This window comes from Myotis daubentonii, chromosome 5, assembly GCF_963259705.1.
Source record: "Myotis daubentonii chromosome 5, mMyoDau2.1, whole genome shotgun sequence".
NCBI classification, from domain to species: Eukaryota; Metazoa; Chordata; class Mammalia; order Chiroptera; family Vespertilionidae; genus Myotis; species Myotis daubentonii.
This window is the reverse complement of record NC_081844.1, coordinates 54,923,544-54,943,251: the sequence shown is the minus strand read 5'-3', so window position 1 is coordinate 54,943,251 and position 19,708 is coordinate 54,923,544. Positions and strand designations below refer to the sequence as shown.

At 41.9% G+C, this 19,708-nt stretch overlaps 1 protein-coding gene across 3 annotated transcripts in view; it reads left to right on the top strand.

Moving 5' to 3' along the window:
* Window positions 1-19,708, top strand: part of FHIP1A (FHF complex subunit HOOK interacting protein 1A) — a 152,876-nt gene that overhangs the window by 81,615 nt on the left and 51,553 nt on the right. For all 3 annotated transcript variants that reach the window (XM_059697856.1, XM_059697854.1, XM_059697855.1), the window contains 2 exons: window positions 6,089-6,247; window positions 8,248-8,334. In XM_059697856.1, the coding sequence (XP_059553839.1) occupies window positions 6,089-6,247; window positions 8,248-8,334 (246 nt within the window). The remainder of the gene's footprint in view (window positions 1-6,088; window positions 6,248-8,247; window positions 8,335-19,708) is intronic.

Below are 19,708 nucleotides of genomic sequence, written 5' to 3'. Positions count from 1 at the left end.
TGAATGAATTGCATGTATAGTGTAACTATATATGTGTGAATACCTACAAGTCTAAAAACATGTTAAGTAAAAATACAAGTAGCAAAAGGTTACATATAGTATGTTAATAAATTCACAAAGTTTTAAGACATAAGGTATGCTGTTTTTTGGGTACATGTGAATACAGTAAAAGTACAAAAACAAGTACTGGAATATGTTCTCACTTCAAGACTTGTGGTTGCTTTTGGGGGTGAAGGAAGGAGAAGGGAGGGTAATGGGGTTGGAGTAGGGTTTAGCTCTATTTGTTAGATTTTTTTTTTTTTATAAAAATAAAGAGTGCCCTGAAGAAATGATGTGCAAACATTAAAATCTGTGAAATTTTGGGATGGTTTCTATCCTGTTATGTTACATATGTTTGTAACATTTCATACTTAAACATTTAAATTTATTAGGACTAGAATAGAGCATATTTTTAATGTTTAGATTTTCACTTATGTTGTAAGCAGACTTTACTGAGTAATTGTTGCTTTTATAAAAATGTGTTTTCAAACACTGTCGAGTTCATTAAAGTTGGAGGAAAAACAACGTCTACAGCTGACATTATTTTCTAGAATGGAACATAGAGCTGCTGCATTGTGTTAAGTTGCCCCTCAGGATGGATCCCATAATCTCATTTGTCCCCAGTTTTCTATAATTACATCTGACAACATAATTTTTAAAAAAGGGGGCCTCTGTATGTTGAATATAAAAGCATCCTCTAGTAACCACCCAGTCAAGGACCACAATTGACAAAAGGCTTTCTCTAATTAGTATGATTGTCAAAGTGCGTTAGCATCAGGTGTGGGGAAGAGTAATGACTCTTTCCGGAAACTAGACCACTGTTGGAAACTCCTGCTGTTGTCATTGATAGGAAGAGCTTGCTGGTTCCGCCACCGCTCATCTCACGATGTGCTTTTTCCAAGAAAAGAAGGATGAGAATACCCTAGGGAACAATTTAGAGCCAACAAATGATTGGGAACTCTATGACCCTGTCTTCTTTTGATTTTTTTAAAACAAATATTAATGATTAAGCCCTTGTCACTTGTTACTGATTGGCAAAAGTAGGAAGCAGCCCATACATAAATTCGGAAAGGCAAATTGAAATTTTGCAACCTTTAGGTACACAGCCGTAGGTAGAACATTATTTATCCCATATCTAAAATTTATGAGGCTTTTTATGTTGGCAAGGTGTATCAAATGGTCCCTACCAGGTGTTCTGCTGCTAGCTTCAGACTAAAGCCATCTGCTAAAAAAATCTTTTTGTTTTTGCTAAAATTAACTGGGTAGTGTTGAATGTTTTGTGTTAAAGATGGACCTTCCCTGGCTTGTTTTGTGCTCTGGGCACATCACCTTTCTTCCCTCCAGTGGGAACATCGGTATGTGTCAACCATGATGGTCATCTTTTCACATGCGTTATTTTCTTTAATTCCCACAGCAACTCAGTAAAGAAACTGAACCCTAGAGGACTTAATCACTGCCTGTAAATGGCAGAGGCAGGTTCAACAGCTGCATTAGTCTGATACTAAAATCCATGGTCTCAACCACTACCATGCTTTCAGGGAAGTGGTGCTGTTTAAATTATCCGATATTATCCTTATAGTTTTATATGGCGATTATTTTCTTTTAAGGAGACTCTTGAAAGAAAATAAATTAAATATATTGGGTTAATACTTAATGTGTTAGGAACAAATATGTCTTATAATTACTTTGTGTGGCCAGGATCAATGCAAGGCTAAAATAGTGGATAGGTATTTTATTTTTAATTAGCTGTTGAATATCTATATATTTTTTAATTAAGTTAAAAATGAAATTTAAAAGTAAATGGATAGTGCCATTAAACTCTTGGAAAAATTATCTACAAACCTGTTGCCTCTTCTTGTCCCTTGTCCTGTTCCCACAGCACCCTCTGGTTCCCTTTGTGGACCAATCGTCTTTCTTGCATTTATTAGTTTATCACCTTTCTTCTCCATCTCTCTTGGGCTGGCTTGTTCACTTCTTTCTCCAGCACCTGGGCCACAGTCAGTGTTTTAGAAATATATGTGGATTGGGTGAATGGATCTGAACTCTGAGCAGTCTTAGAAAGGAGGATCTAAGTATTTAGCAGTAAAGATTTGGAATCTTGTTCTTAAGACTATGTAATACTAGTTCTGGCTTGTGCGGCTCAGTTGGTTGAGCATCATCCTGTGCACCAAGAGGTCACCAGTTTGATTCCCAGTCAGGGCACATGCCTTGTGTTGCGGGTTCAAACCCAGTAGGGGTGTGCAGGAGGCAGATGATCTATGTTTCTCCCTCATCCATGTTTCTCTCTCTCTCTCCCTCTCCCTTGCTTTCTCTCTAAAAAAAAATCAATAAAAACCTATTTAAAGGAAAGATGTGATACTCTTTATTCTGCAGAATATTTTCTTCCATGTTTCTTTGCCTGAAGAAATAGCAGAGATGTTCGCTAGCCCCACGTATAGTGGCAAGAACGCGGTAGTTCTCTGTTCCAATCGCCACACGGCACTGTCTCTATAGACAGGCTTTTGTTCCCATCTTAGCCATGCCTTTTCCAAGAATACGTTTTAAAAAAGTGAATATTAGGTATGTGTTATTTTTAATTACTGTCACTGATGTATGTAATTTGAAGATTAATGTTGCTGTAATTATATTGATATACTAAATAGTTATTCCCAGCTTTTTAGTCAGACAAATTAAGCCTGTCTTTATGAATTCATTTTCAGAGTCTCAAAGTGGTTAAGGAATCGGGCGTATGCAGAATTAAAGCCTTTGTTCTGTGGTTAATTTAGCATGAGTTAGCAAATGTAATTGATTTTTAAAATGTGGCATCAAGGTTAGATTTCCCTTCAAGGAGAACTTTTGGTCTCTGTTCTCTCTTGGTAGAAGATTCTAATTTATTACAGACAACTCACTTGGGTCACATTTACAATGGGAGTTAAAGTGATTGGTTTAGGTGTGTAGATAAGGAGTTAAGTACTTTAAATAGGGGACAGTCTCCTTTGGGAACGCAGATGCTTTGATTATGAAAAAGAGATAAATGCATTATCTTGTTTACTGTTGTATTTCCTGTACTTACCCTAGTACCTGGCCTGAAGGTGCTTAGTAATTCTTTTTTAATGAACGAGTGAATGAATGGGTGAAAAAAGGTCATTAGGAAAAAGGACAGAGAAACAGACATAATCTTTTGATTTCTCAAATATTGAAATGGTTCGCTTCTTTCTCTCACTGCCCTTCCTACTCCACTGTGGGCTCCCACTCCACGTGACCCCCAACCTCTCCTTCCTGAGGCACCATCTGGTTTCTCTGCGCTAAGACCTCCAGGTTCTTATTTCTCAGGCCAGGCCTGTACTCTGTTGTCCAACTGGGTGTGTTTCTCACGGGAAGCACTGTTGGCCTCTGCTGCTCCATATACCTGCCTGCACAAGTCATCCACACACCAGTGAGGACTGCACTGGACAGGTGACACCAGGTGAGGCGGAGCAGTCAGCCGTAAACTAATAAATGCAAGACCGACAGGTGCTACACAAAGAAATACAGAGGATGCTGTGGGAACAGGACAAGGGAGAAGGAGGGGCAACAATGAGGTTATAGATAATTTTTCCAGGTTCAACATACCTGGACCCCCACCACCCCCTCTGACTTTCTGATGTCAGGCACTATGGGTTACTTTATCATATCTCATCTGCCTAAACCTCCCTTCCCTCTCCCTCTGGTCTGTATGGCTTGAGGTACCATGTACATATGGATGGTTCCAGATCACCATCTCTAGCCCAGATCCTTCTCTAAGCATCAAGTCCCTACAGCTGCCTACTGGGCTCTCTAGTGGATGTCCCTCAAGCTCTTTATCTTGGCCTACAGAACCCTGCAGGGTCTGACTCCTGCTTACCTTGACGGCTCTTTCCACCTCTGATTCTACATTCCAGTAGCACTGCACTGCTCTTCGTTCCTGGAACATGCCATTTTTCCTTCTTCCTTTGAGCTTTTGTACACACTCTGCTTAGAACATTCTTCCGTTCAACACTCTTTTTTGGCCATCTACTGTTTATTCTTTAGCAGCTTGGGCGTCACTTCTTCTGAGACCATTCCCTGCTCCCCCACCCCAAGTCTGGATTAAGGGCCTTTTGTATATCCACAGCACCATGCATTTTCTCTCATGTATTCTGAACATTTATTACACTATTATAATTGCTGATTCATCTCTTATTAGACTCTGAGATCAATGAAAACTTCGCTATTTCTTTTCTGGGCCTAAGTTAGGATTGAATGTTTTCTTGAATGTTTCTAGCCCATCTGAGTCCCTCATAACCTCAGGGATTAGAGGAACGCCTTTTATAGGTAACTTCTTGCTTCTGTTCCGTGCTATTCCTCTGCCTGATCAGGATCTCTGAGGTGCTGTTTGGTGATCGTCACTTCCCAGCTGTGACAGCCATAGTTTCCCTCATATTATGCCGCACAAGATAAAATCAACAGGCTCACAGCACAAGTGGGTTCCTTACCCACATTTCTGTCTCTGTTAAAGACATCATCATTTTCTTAATGACCAAGCTGGATAATTTAATAGTTTGGGGTTATCACTCATCCTCACTTACTAAGCCCAAATTCTGTCCTTTCAGGAACCTAGCATTGAGGGAGGAAGTAAACCCCATGAGCTTTGGATCAATACTGGATCGACAGATGTCATGGTTAGCTCACCCTCACACCCACCTCACATATGAATCTCAAATTTATTTCCTCCTCTCTTTTCCGACTGCCGATACTTCAGCTTAGCCCCACTGTAGCTCTGTTTGAACTATTGTCATCATGTCTAACTGACCCATGGCCCCCAGTTCTTTTTTCTTGCTATCACTTGTGAAGATCAGATTAAAGTGCTTTTCAAACTGTAAATAGGCACGTGTCAGTCATGACCTTGAACATGTTTGCAGGACTCTTTCTCTAAAGCAGCGGTTCTCAACCTGTGGGTCGAGACCATCGGAAAACAGATATAGCATATCAGATATTTACATTATGATTCATAACAGTAGCAAAATTACAGTTATGAAATAGCAATGAAAATAATTTTATGGTTAGGGGTCACCACAACATGAGGAACTGTATTAAAGGGTCGTGGCATTAGGAAGGTTGAGAACCACTGCAGCCACTCATGGTTCTTACCTGTGAGATCTTCTGACCTGGGCTGCCATAATCTAGGGCAGTGGTCGGCAAACTGCGGCTCGCGAGCCACATGCGGCTCTTTGGCCCCTTGAGTGTGGCTCTTCCTAAGCCTTAGGAGTACCCTAATTAAGTTAATAACAATGTACCTACCTATATAGTTTAAGTTTAAAAAATTTGTCTCTCAAAAGAAATTTCAATCGTTGTACTGTTGATATTTGGCTCTGTTGACTAGTGAGTTTGCCGACCACTGGTAGGTCTTCCTCCCAGAGACTGGGTTTGTGCCTTCTCTGAATCTGCATGCAGCGTATGGTACTATAATGCTTGTTGATGAGTTTGCCCCTCTCCTCAACAGCTTGGGGGCAGGAATCATGTTTTCTTCATCTTTGCCTCTCCCTCGCTCCCCCTACCCTTAGACCAGCATGTGCCCGGTACAAAAGTGACAAGCAACCTGTATCTACCGTGTATGAATTAACCAAATACCCTGGTTGCTGCTGTTCCCTCTACAGGAGTTGTCCTTCCCTGCTAATCTTCACCTGTCGAATCCTTCCTAGCTAGCAAAATACCCTCTCACACTTTAATACCTTGCTACTTCAAGTGCAGTCTTTGGACCAGCAGCATTGGCCTCCCCAGGGAGCTGTTAGTTGCGGGTTCAAACTTTGGAAAAGAGCCCGGCCAGTGTGGCTCAGTGATTGAGCATCGACCCATGAACCAGAAGGTTGCTGGTTTGATTCCCGGTCAGGGCATATGCCTGGGTTGCGGGCTCAGTGACCATTAGGGGGCATGTAGGAGGCAGCCAGTCAATGCTTCTCTCTCATCCATATTTCTATCTCTCCCTCTCCCTTCCTCTCTCTCTCAAAACCAATAAAAACATATTTTTAAAAATCTGGAAAAGAGCTGATTACATTTTTATTTCTGAACACAGGTGCTTGCAACTGGGCTCAGTGGTCTCTACTCTTCCCTGCCTACAAAGCTAGAAGAGAAAGGCGAGGAGTGGCACTGCCTTCTGAAAGATGACTGGCTCCTACTCCCCTCTCTCGTACAGTTCATGAACTCCCTGGAGTTTTGCAACGCCGTCATACAGGTACTGAGTGCAATGCAGGGGACCCTTTGTTAGGATCCATTCAGAGTATAAGCATGGTAAAGTATATAAATAGTCCTTTTTTTATTTTAATGTCTATGGAATATTGATGTTTTTCTCGAAGCATACTAAGTATTCTTGAACGAGTGAAAATGTTAGTTTATGGGGTTTCTGGGAAGTTTTAATTGAGAAAAAGTAAGTAGATATTCTTTTCTTCCTTATAAAAAAATGCTAATTATGTTTTGATTATCCACTTAACCATCAAAAATAAGTTCAATGCCTGACTCATTTAATAGATATTTTTAGGCTTCTAAGTACTCCAAATTATACCACTTTTATTTCAAGGTCTTTTGGGGAGTCTACAAAGGAAAACACTTTGTTGTGCTTAATGGTGCATACTACATAAAGAATATTGTTATCCCAATTGAATTTAGAAGAACTTAAGCATCTTCTTAGCAACACAAATTACATTTGCTTTGAAATTGGCCTGCTTTGGGGGGGAAAATGCCACTGAACGCTACTATATTTGGCTTCTTGATTAGATTTTTATTTTCAGATTTTTTGTTACTGTTTTGAATAAAAATTAGGTTTTATAAACATTTAAGGATGTAGTAGGTTTTCATCAAAAATGTTTTATTTCTGTATAGCATAAGCATCACCTCAATATTGGATTTATTAAGAAATCAAATTTTCTTTATGGTGATTGTGAGGTGAAAAATGTTAGTTATAATCTGTTTATCTACCAAATAAAGAAATAGCTTCTGGAAAGAAATGCAGTAAATCACTTTGGTTCCCATCTCATTTTTATTGCTAAGTCAAAGGAAGTTTAATTTATATATAAGATAAGTGGATTACATCTTAAGTTATTTTTTTTCTTTAATATTACAGTCTATCAACATTTTCCTGCAGAAGTGTGTGGACATAAAAGAGATGGAACTGTTAGTTTCTCCCCAAATGTACACAGAGAGAGATTATTGGTAATTTAAAGATCTAGCCTCACTTCCCTAGAAAATGCCTTTGATTTGATTTGATTTGATTTGATTGTATGTCTTTTTAAGAAAGAGAATTAAAGCTAACAGGCATGGTTAAGAACCGAGAAGTGATATATTTCATTCAATATTTTGAGGCCATATACTTTTAAGATTTTGTTTGTTTGTTTGGGGGTGCTATTGAAAAGATTACTTGTAAAAGAGGTTAACCAAAGAACTTGTATGCATATATGCATAACCCATGGACACAGACAATAGTTGCAGTGAAGGCCTGGGGAGGTGGGGGGCGGGTATGGTGTGGAGAGGTTAATGGGGGGGAAAAGGGGGAACATCTGTAGTACTTTCAACAATAAAGATAAATTTAAAGATATTAGTGGGGGTTATCCATACAATATATATTTTGTAAATTAAATATAGAAAGACTTGTGCCTCTGATAATGTTTTCTGCTTTTGAATAGTATCTAATTTTTATGAACAGAATTTCTAAATGCCTTCCTCCTTAATAAAATGAGTAGCAGAAAATGCACCTCTAAAATGAGAAATTCTTTTCTACCAGCAAAATAAATGTATTTAATTGTTCATTTTGACAGTTGTATTCTTTTTTAAAATTAGTCACAAATTGAGATGGGACATAGATGAAATTATGGGGTAAAATTATACTTTCTAGTTTGTGAATTTTATGATATGACTCTGTATACATCTTCAGTCTATTTTTTTTCAAATAGAAACTTAAAACTATCAGCTTTTCTCTCTCTCTCTCTCTCTCTCTCTCTTTCTCTCTCTCTCTCTCTCTCTTTTTTTTTTTTTGAAAGTCCAAACTATTTATACTGTAATAAACCATCTGGAAAAATTCCATGGTGGTTTGAAGTCTGAATTATTTTTTAAACATGAAATAAATGGCCAAAATTTGGATTTCTATTTTGAATTCAGGATGTACACAGAAATGTTTGATTTTTAAGAAGACCTAAAAATTGAATTCTTTGTAATTTTTATAACTACTTATTTCTCTCTTAGGTGGCTCATCCTTTGATTCGTAACCAGCTTGTAAATTATATTTACAATGGGTTCTTGGTACCAGTCTTGGCTCCTGCTCTCCACAAGGTCAGTGACTAGCTGATGTAATATTTTATCGGTTTGTAGTACAACTGATGGAAACTGAGAGAGGCCAACATGGTGTAACTGACTTGATGGTGACTTCACCCTTATTTCTCGTACCATCTATATTCCTTAGCCATATCAAACAGGTCTTAACAATGGTGACAGCTTTAAGTCCGATGGGCTCCATTTATTGTCATAGAATACGGCATTTTGAATGTCAAGTAAGATAGTCTAAACCAGGATTGGCAACTAGACTGACTCTTGTGCTTGCTGAGGTCATGGATGGTGGCTACTTGGAACTTCCTGTTAAGCCGTCCTGTAAGGCTACATCTGTCACAGGGGGAGCAAGGTTTACTATGGCTGTAAAGAGGGGTGTGGTAGCAAAAGTACCATGGATTTGCCATATTTAGGACATAATTTTTTATTATAAAAATTTTGAGACAGCAAAAAATTAGAGTGAAGCCAAGTTAAGGTCTCATCAAAGGTTGGCTGTCTCTTTTGCACCAGTCTGAATTCACTATGGTGCTCTCATTTTGTGTAATAAGTCAGCTTACTCCATTGTGAGCTGTCAGGAGATACCCATGGACCTAGAATTCTAATTTTAAGTTCTTGATTCACTAAGTAAAGAAACATATACAATATTTAGTTCAAGAGGATCTTTGTCAAGTTGTTGTAATTGCCAGCCTTGGTCAGGAGAGAAGCAGGAAGTACGTATCACATGCATTTAGATGGAATGCCCATTTTTCTACACCTGGAAATTCCATTTCCATGAGCTCTCATTTTATAGAATCTGAGATTACATTATTATGGCAACTTTGAAGCCTGGCTGTATACGCTGATGGGAGGATCAGGTCTCCCCAGCAACCCCCAAATTTCCAAAGTATTTTATTTTGAGCAGATGCTACCTTCAAGGCAATTCCATACCACAGATACCATGGTTAGTATTACAGCTCCAGCAAGCCTTTCTGCATGCTCACCTCATGGAGCAGCAGGTCTTGGTGGAAGATGTTCATGTCTTGCCACTTAGTGCCTTTTGAGCACAGTGGCAGTGTTTTCCAAACAGACAGGGTATTTGCTCTGAATAGGACTTGTGTGTTACTTCTAGGCTCAAGAGGGACTCTTGGGTATGGTTTGAATATAAAAGCATTGAGACTTCCAGTTTACTTTAGTGGTTTGTGGGCACAAAGGGCCCACGTCTTTAAAATTAAAAATGCTTGTAAAATATGGAACATATCCTTGGAAAACACACCCCTTGTATTTGTTTCCAGGTTGCCTTTCTGTTAGTATCTTGCTGTTCTGGGGTTGGGGTGGGTGTCTTGAAGTGGAGGTCTCCAAGCCTCTGCATGAGGGAACCCAGCAGAGCTGGTGAAATCCTTGGCAGTAATGATCCCTGTACTCCCCCGCACATTTAGACTTAGTTCCACATTTATTCCCATCCTTTCCCCCATTGACCGGTTAACCTAAAATAATTTCTTATCATTGCCATAATAGCTGTAATTATAAAAATATTATTTGCTCAGTATATTTTATGGTATTCTAATTAACCTACCTTAATGTTACAAATATTAATGTTAACTCTCTTTCCCTAATTGAGGATGACATCCACCTCGGAGAGCTGTCATGAGGCTCTGATGGGTCACAGTGCTCCCCTTCATAGCACTCCCCACAAGTGGAATCGAATCATTAAATGTGCAATAACTTGCTGAGTAGCCTGTGTCCACAATGGTGCACCTGCTTCTTGGGGTAGGGTTCACACTTGTTTTGTTCACTGGGGTATCTCCAGTGCCAAGCTCAGTCCCTTAGATTGAGAGGTTGAATAAACAGCACACAATGGAATGATGTTTGTCAGAGGGCCAAGCAGAGTGTTTGCACTTGGTACATCTCCTGAGAGTGGCTCATAGAGAATAATAATAGCACCTTACATATATTAACAAAGATTGTTCTCAGTAATTCCCATAATTAAATGAAAAATTTTAATCATGAAGTGATTTTAATACATGCTTATTGTGGAAAAATACAGTCAATACTGAGTATATAAAATGCAAAGTGAATGTTACCATATTAGATTTACAATCCCTAATTAAGATTCCTTAACTTTTATCCATCGCGGACCATTTCTCCCAGGACTATTGAGCTACTAGAAAGAATATTTCCTCAATTTATTTTTCATCCTGCTCGTCATCTTTTTATTTTGTTTGTGGTTAACAGCCTCTCCTCTGGCTCTTGGCTTCCAAAATGGTTGATGAAGAAAAGAGCCTTTTATGAATGTCAGGACAGAGGCCAAAAACAGTTGGGGAAAAATGTCCAGAATTGGGTGTTTCTTGAGAAGTTCCCTGTGGGCACAGTCCCATGCTGTGTCCTCTCCTTTGATGTGGAAGAGATACTGGGCATCTCAAGTCTACTGCAGGGGTTCCTGTCCACGGTTTTTGCCTTCTGGGTCTCTTGCCCTGACAGAAGAGCCTTATTTAATGCCCTAAGTAAATTTCCCTGTGAACTATCTCAGCCCCCAGTTTATGCAAAACATTCTAGTTACCTGCCATCAGCATAGGCAGTTTGTAGAGGTGAATTTAGTCTCTCTCTCATAAGTAATATAAATAAATTCATACTTAAAAACGTTACCACATCACAATCAATACTCACAAAGAGTGTCTCCACAGCATCGCTCAACAAGAGCTGAAGTCATTACAGAGGGTTGTGGGTGGGAAAAGGAGGGGAGGGCGGAAGTGGCAAGTGGAGATGGTCTCCACCTTTCCTCTTCCCACTCTATGTATAAGGTCACACCTCCAGTGCAGGCTGTCCTGCTCCATGCTTCCTTCATGCAGTGCTGTGGGGCAGCCAGTTGTTCTCCTGTGTTAGTAGAGAGGTGAGGCTAGTTTCTTTATAGGGCTGCACAGTTTTCTGTAGTGTGGATACACAGGTCTGCAATCCTGTATTCACAACTCAAAAATGCAAACATCTCTGAAAACGGAGTTTTTAAAATAATTGTCTTTGATGGCAAACCCATACCTAAACTATCTCAAGGCTGTTTTTTTTTTTTAATCTCACTTGAGTTAATATTTGTGTGTTATATGAAAGGAAAAAAAATTAATGTATTTGATTGTAGAGTTCTGCTCCAGATCTGCTGGGTTACGTCAAATATGGCAGTTGTAATATTACTTTTCTAATATATGAAATTTTGAATTCCAAAATGCATGGTCTCCAGGGTTTTGGATAAGAGATTGGAAGCCTATTTTGGACATTTAGGGAGGGATACATTTTTGGAGAAAGGTTAAATCACACTTTGTAAAAGTCACATTAAAGAAAATGATATCATGTCAATGTAGGTCATTTAGGAGTTGGATCTAACCATAGCCATGGACATCATGTAAAATTGTGACTTTAGATTAATGGAACAGCCCCCATCCAGCAAGAGCTAGCTCTGTCTCTGTATGTTTAATTGATCAAAGCTAAGTTTTCAAGGCTGAATATTCATCGACATCGTTGTATTAGTCTGCGTTCTCAGTGGAGTGGATGCCAAGATAGGTTCAATGTGCAAGGATTTTGCTAGGGGAAATGTTGGCGAGAGAGAAAATGGGGAGCAAGGTGGGGGAAGGCTGGGGGAATTGTCAGGCTGCAATGCAAATCTGACCCCAAATGCAGGAGAGGATGTAAGATTGAATGGGAGTGTTGCAGGCTGCCTGGAGGAGGCCTGTGTTTCCCAGGGACAGGTCTGCCAAACATCCCCACTGCACTGTCATTGGCTGTGAGGAGCCTGTGGGAGGTGTGGGAAGAGTTCAGTGTAGCCACGGGGCCCTTGGTCACTTATGCTCCCTGTAGTTAGAGGTCTAGGTGGTGGATTCCCATGGACACTGCGTTTCCACATGGTTGATTTCCATGGTGTTCCTGGTTGTAGCTGTGAAAAAGATAGACATATATGTTTGCTTAATTTACAGACCTCCTCTTTTTGTGTGTGAAACATTCCAGAGTTCAAATGCTCTCTCATACATGTGGTCGTTTTGGTCACGATTAGCTTGAGAAAAGAACTTACTATGTCAGTCACCATGATTATGCTTCAGTCACAAACAACACCATCTATTTATGTTTTTGTTCGCATGACATGTCCACCTTGGGGTGTGGAATGAGCAGCTTGTCGGTAGCTTTTCTCCATGTTATCCTCAGCCAGGGCCCAGGTTGACAGATCTTCAACATCTGATATCTCTGGTCATAATGTCTGAGGGGAGACCATAGTGAATGGCCCGCTGGCTTTTGAAGCTCTTGTGTGGAAGTGACACACGTCGTTTCTGTTCTCATTTCATTCTCTGAAGCAAAGAAAATCACATCTGACCTCAGAGGGCAGTGCAGTTTCATTTTCTCAAAAAGAAAAGTCTAGAATGTGATCATCAGCCCTAATGACTTTTGTCAGATGGCACCCACTGGGTAGTGAGGAGAGTCTACAGGAGTATGATGTTTCAATGATCGATTGCTGTGTGATAAGCTGCCCCCAAACTTAAAGACTTAATCATTTATCATTAGTATAAAGTACAAGTCTCTGGTTCAGGAATTAGGGCAGGGCACAGTGGGGACAGCTCGTTTCTGTTCCATGATGTCTGGGGCCTGAATAGCTTGGAGCTGGATGGATCTCTGTCTCTCTGCCTCTTTCCCTCTTTCCACAGAGCCTCTCCCTGGGCCAGGTTGGGCTTTCTCACAGCTTGGCAGCCTCAGGTAGTTGAATTTCTTATATGTGGGATGAGGGCTCCAAGACACAGGAAATACAAGCAGCCAGTCTGGAAACTGAAACAGTGCTGCTTCTGTCATAGTTTATTGTTCATAGTAGTCACAGAGCCCACCCATTTTATAGGGGAGAGAACATAAGCCTCCCACCTCCTGATGACAGGAATATCAAAGAATTTGTGCCCGCATTCTGGGTAGGTTTACCCTGGTTACCACCCCTACAGTTGACTATGTTTGTTAAGGGGCAGAGAAGTATATAGAAAGGGCCACCTGATAAGAACCATGGACTTCTGTCATGGATCACAACCAAACCTGAGGCAACCCCTCAGGGACGAAGTCAGTGGAATAAAATAAACACCAAAACTTTATGCTCCTTCCTTCCTCTGATGTCCTGCTGGCCTCCCATTGGGTGAACCCAAATGGAAACCAGGTGGCAAGGGAATCATGGGAAAAAGAGGTCCATGTAGGTCAACTGGGCTCTGCGCAGGGTGAAAGATGGAGAGGGGCAAATGGAAGGCATCCAGCACACTTATTTACTAGGGTCAGCATGTTAGAGTAGTAATTAGCACATATAGATGGCATCTACAGAGTGTGTTTGGAAAGGCTTAAGTAAACGGGGGGTTTAAAAATTTTTAGAAACATAAGAAAGTCTACTTTTTATAGCTTATAGATACTTCCCAATTCTATGTACTGAACCTTATCCTTTAAAGCCTAAAATCATGGTTATACTTGAATGTGGTAGGTAGATATACTAACAATATACTAGTCATGAATGTTTTCTCTTACTCGGTCTTCAAAAACCAGCTTAAATCTCACTGGCTTCCTCAGCCTTCCCTCACTTTGGGGGTTCTAGGCTTCCCTCTTTTCTAGAATTTGTAGCTTTTAATGTATGTGTCAGTTATTTTGCACACAGCATATGCACTTTTGTATTGTTTGGTGTATTCTTATTATTTGACTCTGTGTCCCCACCTCTATCCTGAGACCCTGGAAGAGTCTTTATTTATGGTTCCCAAACCGTGTGCCAAGGAGCCCTGGGGGTTCTCGGTGAACTCACAGGGATGCTGCCAGGTAAGTTAAATTTATGAGGGAAACGCAGTGACATCTGTCTGATACTAAGTGAACTCCTAGCTTGAAATAGTTCAGTTTCAGCATTCAATGCACATTCCTTTCAATATGCTGATACCTTTGCAAAGCTGAGTTTGGGGTGGGTCCTGTGCTGTAAAGCAAATGCACATGAAAATTGGTGTGGGACAGAGTGAGGGTGGCAGTGTCCAGTCTGATTCCTAGGTGTAAGTGACCAGCAGGAGGTGAGTTGTTAGGACTTAACCACATTAAATTATTTGGTCTTAAATACTTAATAAAAGGGATGGTTGGGCATTTCTTCTGGCTTCTGAGGGCTATGAAAAAAAAATTACTGATACACTGAAGATACCATGAACTGAAAATGCTTTAGATCCTCTGATCTGTGAAGTATGATCTTTTATGCCACCAGAGCAGGGTTTGGCCAGCTACAATCTCGGAACCAAGTCTGGCCTGTGGTTTGTCATTGTGTATCTTGAGTTAAGAGTGGTTTTTATATCTATCGAAAGATAAATAGATAAACAAAAGCGATACACCACACACACACACACACACACACACACACACACACACACACACAGGAAATTCTGACACACAGATGAACCTTGAATTGTGCTAAGTGAAATAAGCCAGTCAAAAGCGGACAAATATCACATGAATTCACATATATGACGTACCTAGTGTAGTCAAATTTATAGACAGAAACCAGAAAAACGGTTACCAAAGAGGAGGGAGTAATGAGGAGTTACCGTTGAATGGGTACAGTTTCAGTTCCACAGAGGAAAAGAGTTCTGGAGATTGGTTGCACAACAGTGTGACTGTACTTAACACCACTGAGCTGTGCACTTAAAAGTGGGTAGGGTGGTAAATCCTATGTCTTACCCACAATTTAAAAGGATAGGAATATACAACAGAATGACAAACCCTAAAATACTTGCACTTTGGCCCTTCACAGAAAATGTGGGCTGAGCCCTGCTCTGGAGGGTAGCATGGTGCTCTCTATATTTTAGATCAGCGGTTGCCAACCGGTGGTCCGCGGACCACTGGTGGTCCATGAGGTCCGAAAGGTTGGTGACCGCTGTTTTAGATGATCCATATATGTTTGTAGATGATGGTAATAGTGGAAGAAATCCCCAGTTAGAAAGAGATGGCCTAGTGAAAAGATTATCAAGTCCTTTTTTATTTTTATTTTTTTAAGGCAGTGATGAGGCTGAGGAGCAACAGGCAGAAACAGAAGGAAGCAGGCTGATTGGCTTTGCCACCAGCTTGGAAGAGTCTTTGTCCAGGTGTGTTGTTTAGGGGTCCTGGGCTGGCGGGAGACCAGCAGACAGTTGGTGGCAGCAGCTGAAGATGGCTCTAGCAGGGGCAGAAAGGGGACTGGAGGGCTCAGTCGTCTTATTTCTGTCATGTGTCTTATGAACTAGGATGGTCTTCTGTTTTGTGGGTTATAGTGGTTCCTCTATTTGAAGACTGGTGAGAAATTAAGGGAGAAATTTGGGGCTCTCTGTAGTAGTTGAAGGTGGAGACATCGAGGATGTTGAAGTAAGGGATGGATGGAGGGAAAAGCGATCACACACCATCCTTTTCTGCAGGCAGCTCACAGGCGTTAGCAGTAAAAACTGTGGCCTGAGAGAAATCCTGTACCTCTGGTTTTTGCAAAGAGCAGCTAGCTGTGTTTCATTTAGCAAATTATTCCACATACGTGTGCCTGGAAAACCAGCAGCAAAAAAATCTACCAGAAAAAAACGATTTTTCCACCATCTCTGCATGCTGAAACCATGCTGGAACAGTATACATGGGTAGAATAATTTCAGGCATTTCCTTAAAGGCATGTGTGCTGAGTTCCTATAAGCCACATTGGAGCCCATTTGTTTTACAATCTTGTCTTCCAAACACATACATACATATTCATGAGCTGTATCTTGTGAGCGCAGTAATTCATAGCTTATTGACTTAGGTTGATGGATGGAAGTTTTTTGGGGACTAGAGAAGAAATGATGGAAATTTTGAGAGGCTGGGAGCAGCCACACTTGTGAATCACCCACTTGCCATTAATGTGTCTGTGGGTGGGGTAGGCGGGGACCCCTTCAGAGCCCAGTTGGGCTCTCACTAGCTAGGGATGTTTTTAACTTTTATGAAACTAGTTAGAGTGACGATTTTAAGAGAAATTAAATACAATCCTCAAATGATCATCATTAATAAATGTTAATGAGCTATAATTGGTGCTGAGTTTATGGGAGGAATACCTAAGCCTGTATGTCCTGCTGTTTTCAGTCTCCAGTAGAATGAGCAGAGCAGCCTGTCACCTCACTAAGCTCCACTTCCATCCATCCTTCCTCCTACGTCTCTATTCTGGGACGTGGTGGAGGGGCTTTGGGAGGCAGGAGGGCAGAGACAGGTCTCCTGTGGCTCTTCCGACAGACTTCCCGTTGCATTTTTGGGTACGGAGCATGTTGGTACTCTTTGTCACTGCTGTCATCGGCAGCACTTTCTGTTGAAAAACACTTTGAAGTCTCAGGTCTGGTTTCCACTAATGATGTAAAATTCCACCGGCCAGTCATCGCTTTCAGTGGGCAGTTGGAAGAAAGAAAGGAATCAAAACCATGCAATTAGGATGTCATCTTGACCCTGCCATCTTGGCACTTTGAGATTTTATTTATTAAGTTTGGTGGTTCTTTGCTAAATCCGTTATAGTTTTTCTTGAGTTATGGAGGTCCCCACTAGACTCCAGCTCTGGGGAGAGCTATACTAAAAACTAATGGGATAGTATTTTGGTCCCTCATTTCATATTTCTACTTATGCATTTCAGTAATTTGCTTTTAAAACCTGTTCTCTAAATTAGTGACCCAAGATGTTTGAGCACGAAAGGCCTCTGAACGTTGTCCTGCTCTGTTTTCTGCTGGCTCATTCCTTTTTCTGTAATGATGTTGAGCTCTCCTGGTTCATATGGAACATTGCTTATTACCATGCCTTCAGTAGACCAGTCACTTAAATGCCTCTGCCCTCCGCTTTGCTGAAAGCACACCTGTGTGCTCACCTAGACCAACAGGCTGCTGGTCTGGTGCGAAGTGATAGGATCTCAAGGATGCCTGGAGCAGTGAGGTTGTTTCACACAGAAGCTGCTGCTTTTGTCTTAGTCTCTCAGGCAAGTGCAGTGGACTCCTTGCAGGGAGGTGCTCACTCCCTTCAGGGCCACCTGGCAGCTGGGCTGTGTGTGGAGGCCTGAGCTCAGCAGGAGAGCTGATGCACCTGGTGCCACCTCATGTTTATATTGCATTGTGGTTCCCGTTTGACATGGGAGATCCAGTTGTGACTGAGGTGCTAGTGGAGCCCAAACAATCCTGTCTTCTCAGTTACTCCGAACTTAAACAGAAGAACTGTGGAAGCGGAGAGGCCACAGTACAGATATAAAGATCGCTGTAGTCCGTCAGCGATGGCAGTTGAATGAGGTAATTAAAAGGCCCAGTCCTGTCTCAGCCCTGCAGCTATGTAATGTGGATCGGCAGTAGCACTATTAAACTTGGTTGAAAAATCATATTAAACAGGCTGGCTCTAGACAGCCTAAATTAATAATCGCTCTATCCAATGTGAGCCAGCTATTAAGTAGACCTAGAAGATTTCAGTGGCAGTTATAAGAGTATTTGACTTGAAATACTTGATTTATTAATTGAAAACTGAGAGTTAGCTTGTGCCATCGAATACATCCAATTAATGCTTTGAATTCAAATAAAATTTTGGGAAGGAGCACAGCTTAACAGTTTTTAAATTGGGGCTAGAAGTTAGAGAGATGTTAGTTTGAGTTCTGTTGCTTCACTAGCAGTATGACTGTGTCAAGTACCTTCATCTATGTGTATATATCACCAGTGGGTAATAACATCTACCTTATTGGTTCTTGTGAAAAATAAATGAAATACTTCATTTAAAGTACTTATTGTCTCTGGTACTTAGTACTCAATATTACCTATTAATCAGCTGAATCTCTGAAATGAAACATCCTTCATATGATATGGCATATTACTGGACAGTGAATTTTATGCCATTTTTAGTGCTATAGTATTTTTTTTTAAATATATTTTATTGATTTTTTACAGAGAGGAAGCGAGAAGGATAGAGAGTTAGAAACATCGATGAGAGAGAAACATCGATCAGCTGCCTCCTGCACAACCCCCACTGGGGATATGCCCGCAACCAAGGTATAAGCCCTTGACTGGAATCGAACATGGAACCCTTCAGTCCGCAGGCTGACGCTCTATCCACTGAGCCAAACCGGTTAGGGCAGTATTTTTATTTTAGACTAGAAGCCTGGTGCACGAAATTTGTGCACTTGGGGAAGGGGGTGCGGGGGGCTCCCTCAGCCCAGCCTGTGCCCTCTTGCAGTCTGGGAGCCCTCAGGGGATGTCTGACTGATGGCTTAGGCCCGCTCCCCACAGGCCTAAGCCAGCAGTCAGACATCCTTAGTGCGGCGGCTGAGGCGGGAGAGGCTCCCGCCACCACTGCTGCACTCACCAGCTGTGAGCACAGCTCAGGGCTCCAGCATTGAACATCTACCCCTGCTGGTCATGTGCATCATAGTGCTGGTCATTCCGCCGTTCAGTCGATTTTCAAATTAGCCTTTTATTATATAGGACTAGAGGCCCGGTGCACAAAAATTTGTGCACTCGGTGGGGAGGGGGGTTCCTCAGCCCAGCCTGTGCCCTCTCGCAGTCTGGGACCCCTCGGGGGATGACCACCTGCTGGCTTAGGCCCGCTCCCCGGGGGATTGGGCCTAAGATGGCAATCAGACACCCCTCTGGCATCCTGGCAGCCCTTGAGGGATGTCCACTTGCCAGCGGGGAGCAGGCCTAAACTGCAGTTGGACATCCTTAGCGCTGCTGAGGAGGCAGGAGAGGCTCCCACCACCACCGCTGTGCTGGCAGCCATCAGCCTGGCTTGTGGCTGAGCAGAGCTCCTCCCGTGTGAGAGCGCCCTGACCACCAGAAGACAGCTCCTGCATTGAGCGTCTGCCCCCTGGTGGTCAGTGTGTGTCATAGTGACCAGTCATTCCCAGTCGTTCTGCTGTTAGGGTCAGTTTGCATATTACCCTTTTACTATATAGGATAGAGGCATGGTGCATGGTTGGGGGCCGGCTGATTTGCTCTGAAGGGTGTCCCGGATCAGGGTGGGAGTCCCGCTTGGGTGCCTGGCCAGCCTGGATGAGGGGATGATGGCTGTTTGCAGCTGGTCACACCCCCTTCAGGGTGGGGGTCCCCACTGGGGTGCCTGGCCAGGCTGGGTGAGGGGCTGAGGGCCGTTTTCAGGCTGGTGGGTGACTGAAGCTCCCAACCTCTCCTTTTCTTCTTCTTTTTTTTTATTCTGGGATTTATTTACCTTCTATGGCTGTCACTGGAGCTGAGAGCCGGCTTTAGCTCTGAGGCTCGGCTCCAGCTCTGAGACCTCGGCTGCTGAAAGCAGGTATCTGGGTTTGTTTGGGTTCTATAATTGAAACTCTGTTGCAACTCCAGCTCTGAGGCCCGGCTGGCTGAAAGCAGGTTTCTGGGGATTGTTTAGCTTCTATAATTGCAGCATTGTTTCTTAGAGTGCAAGCTCA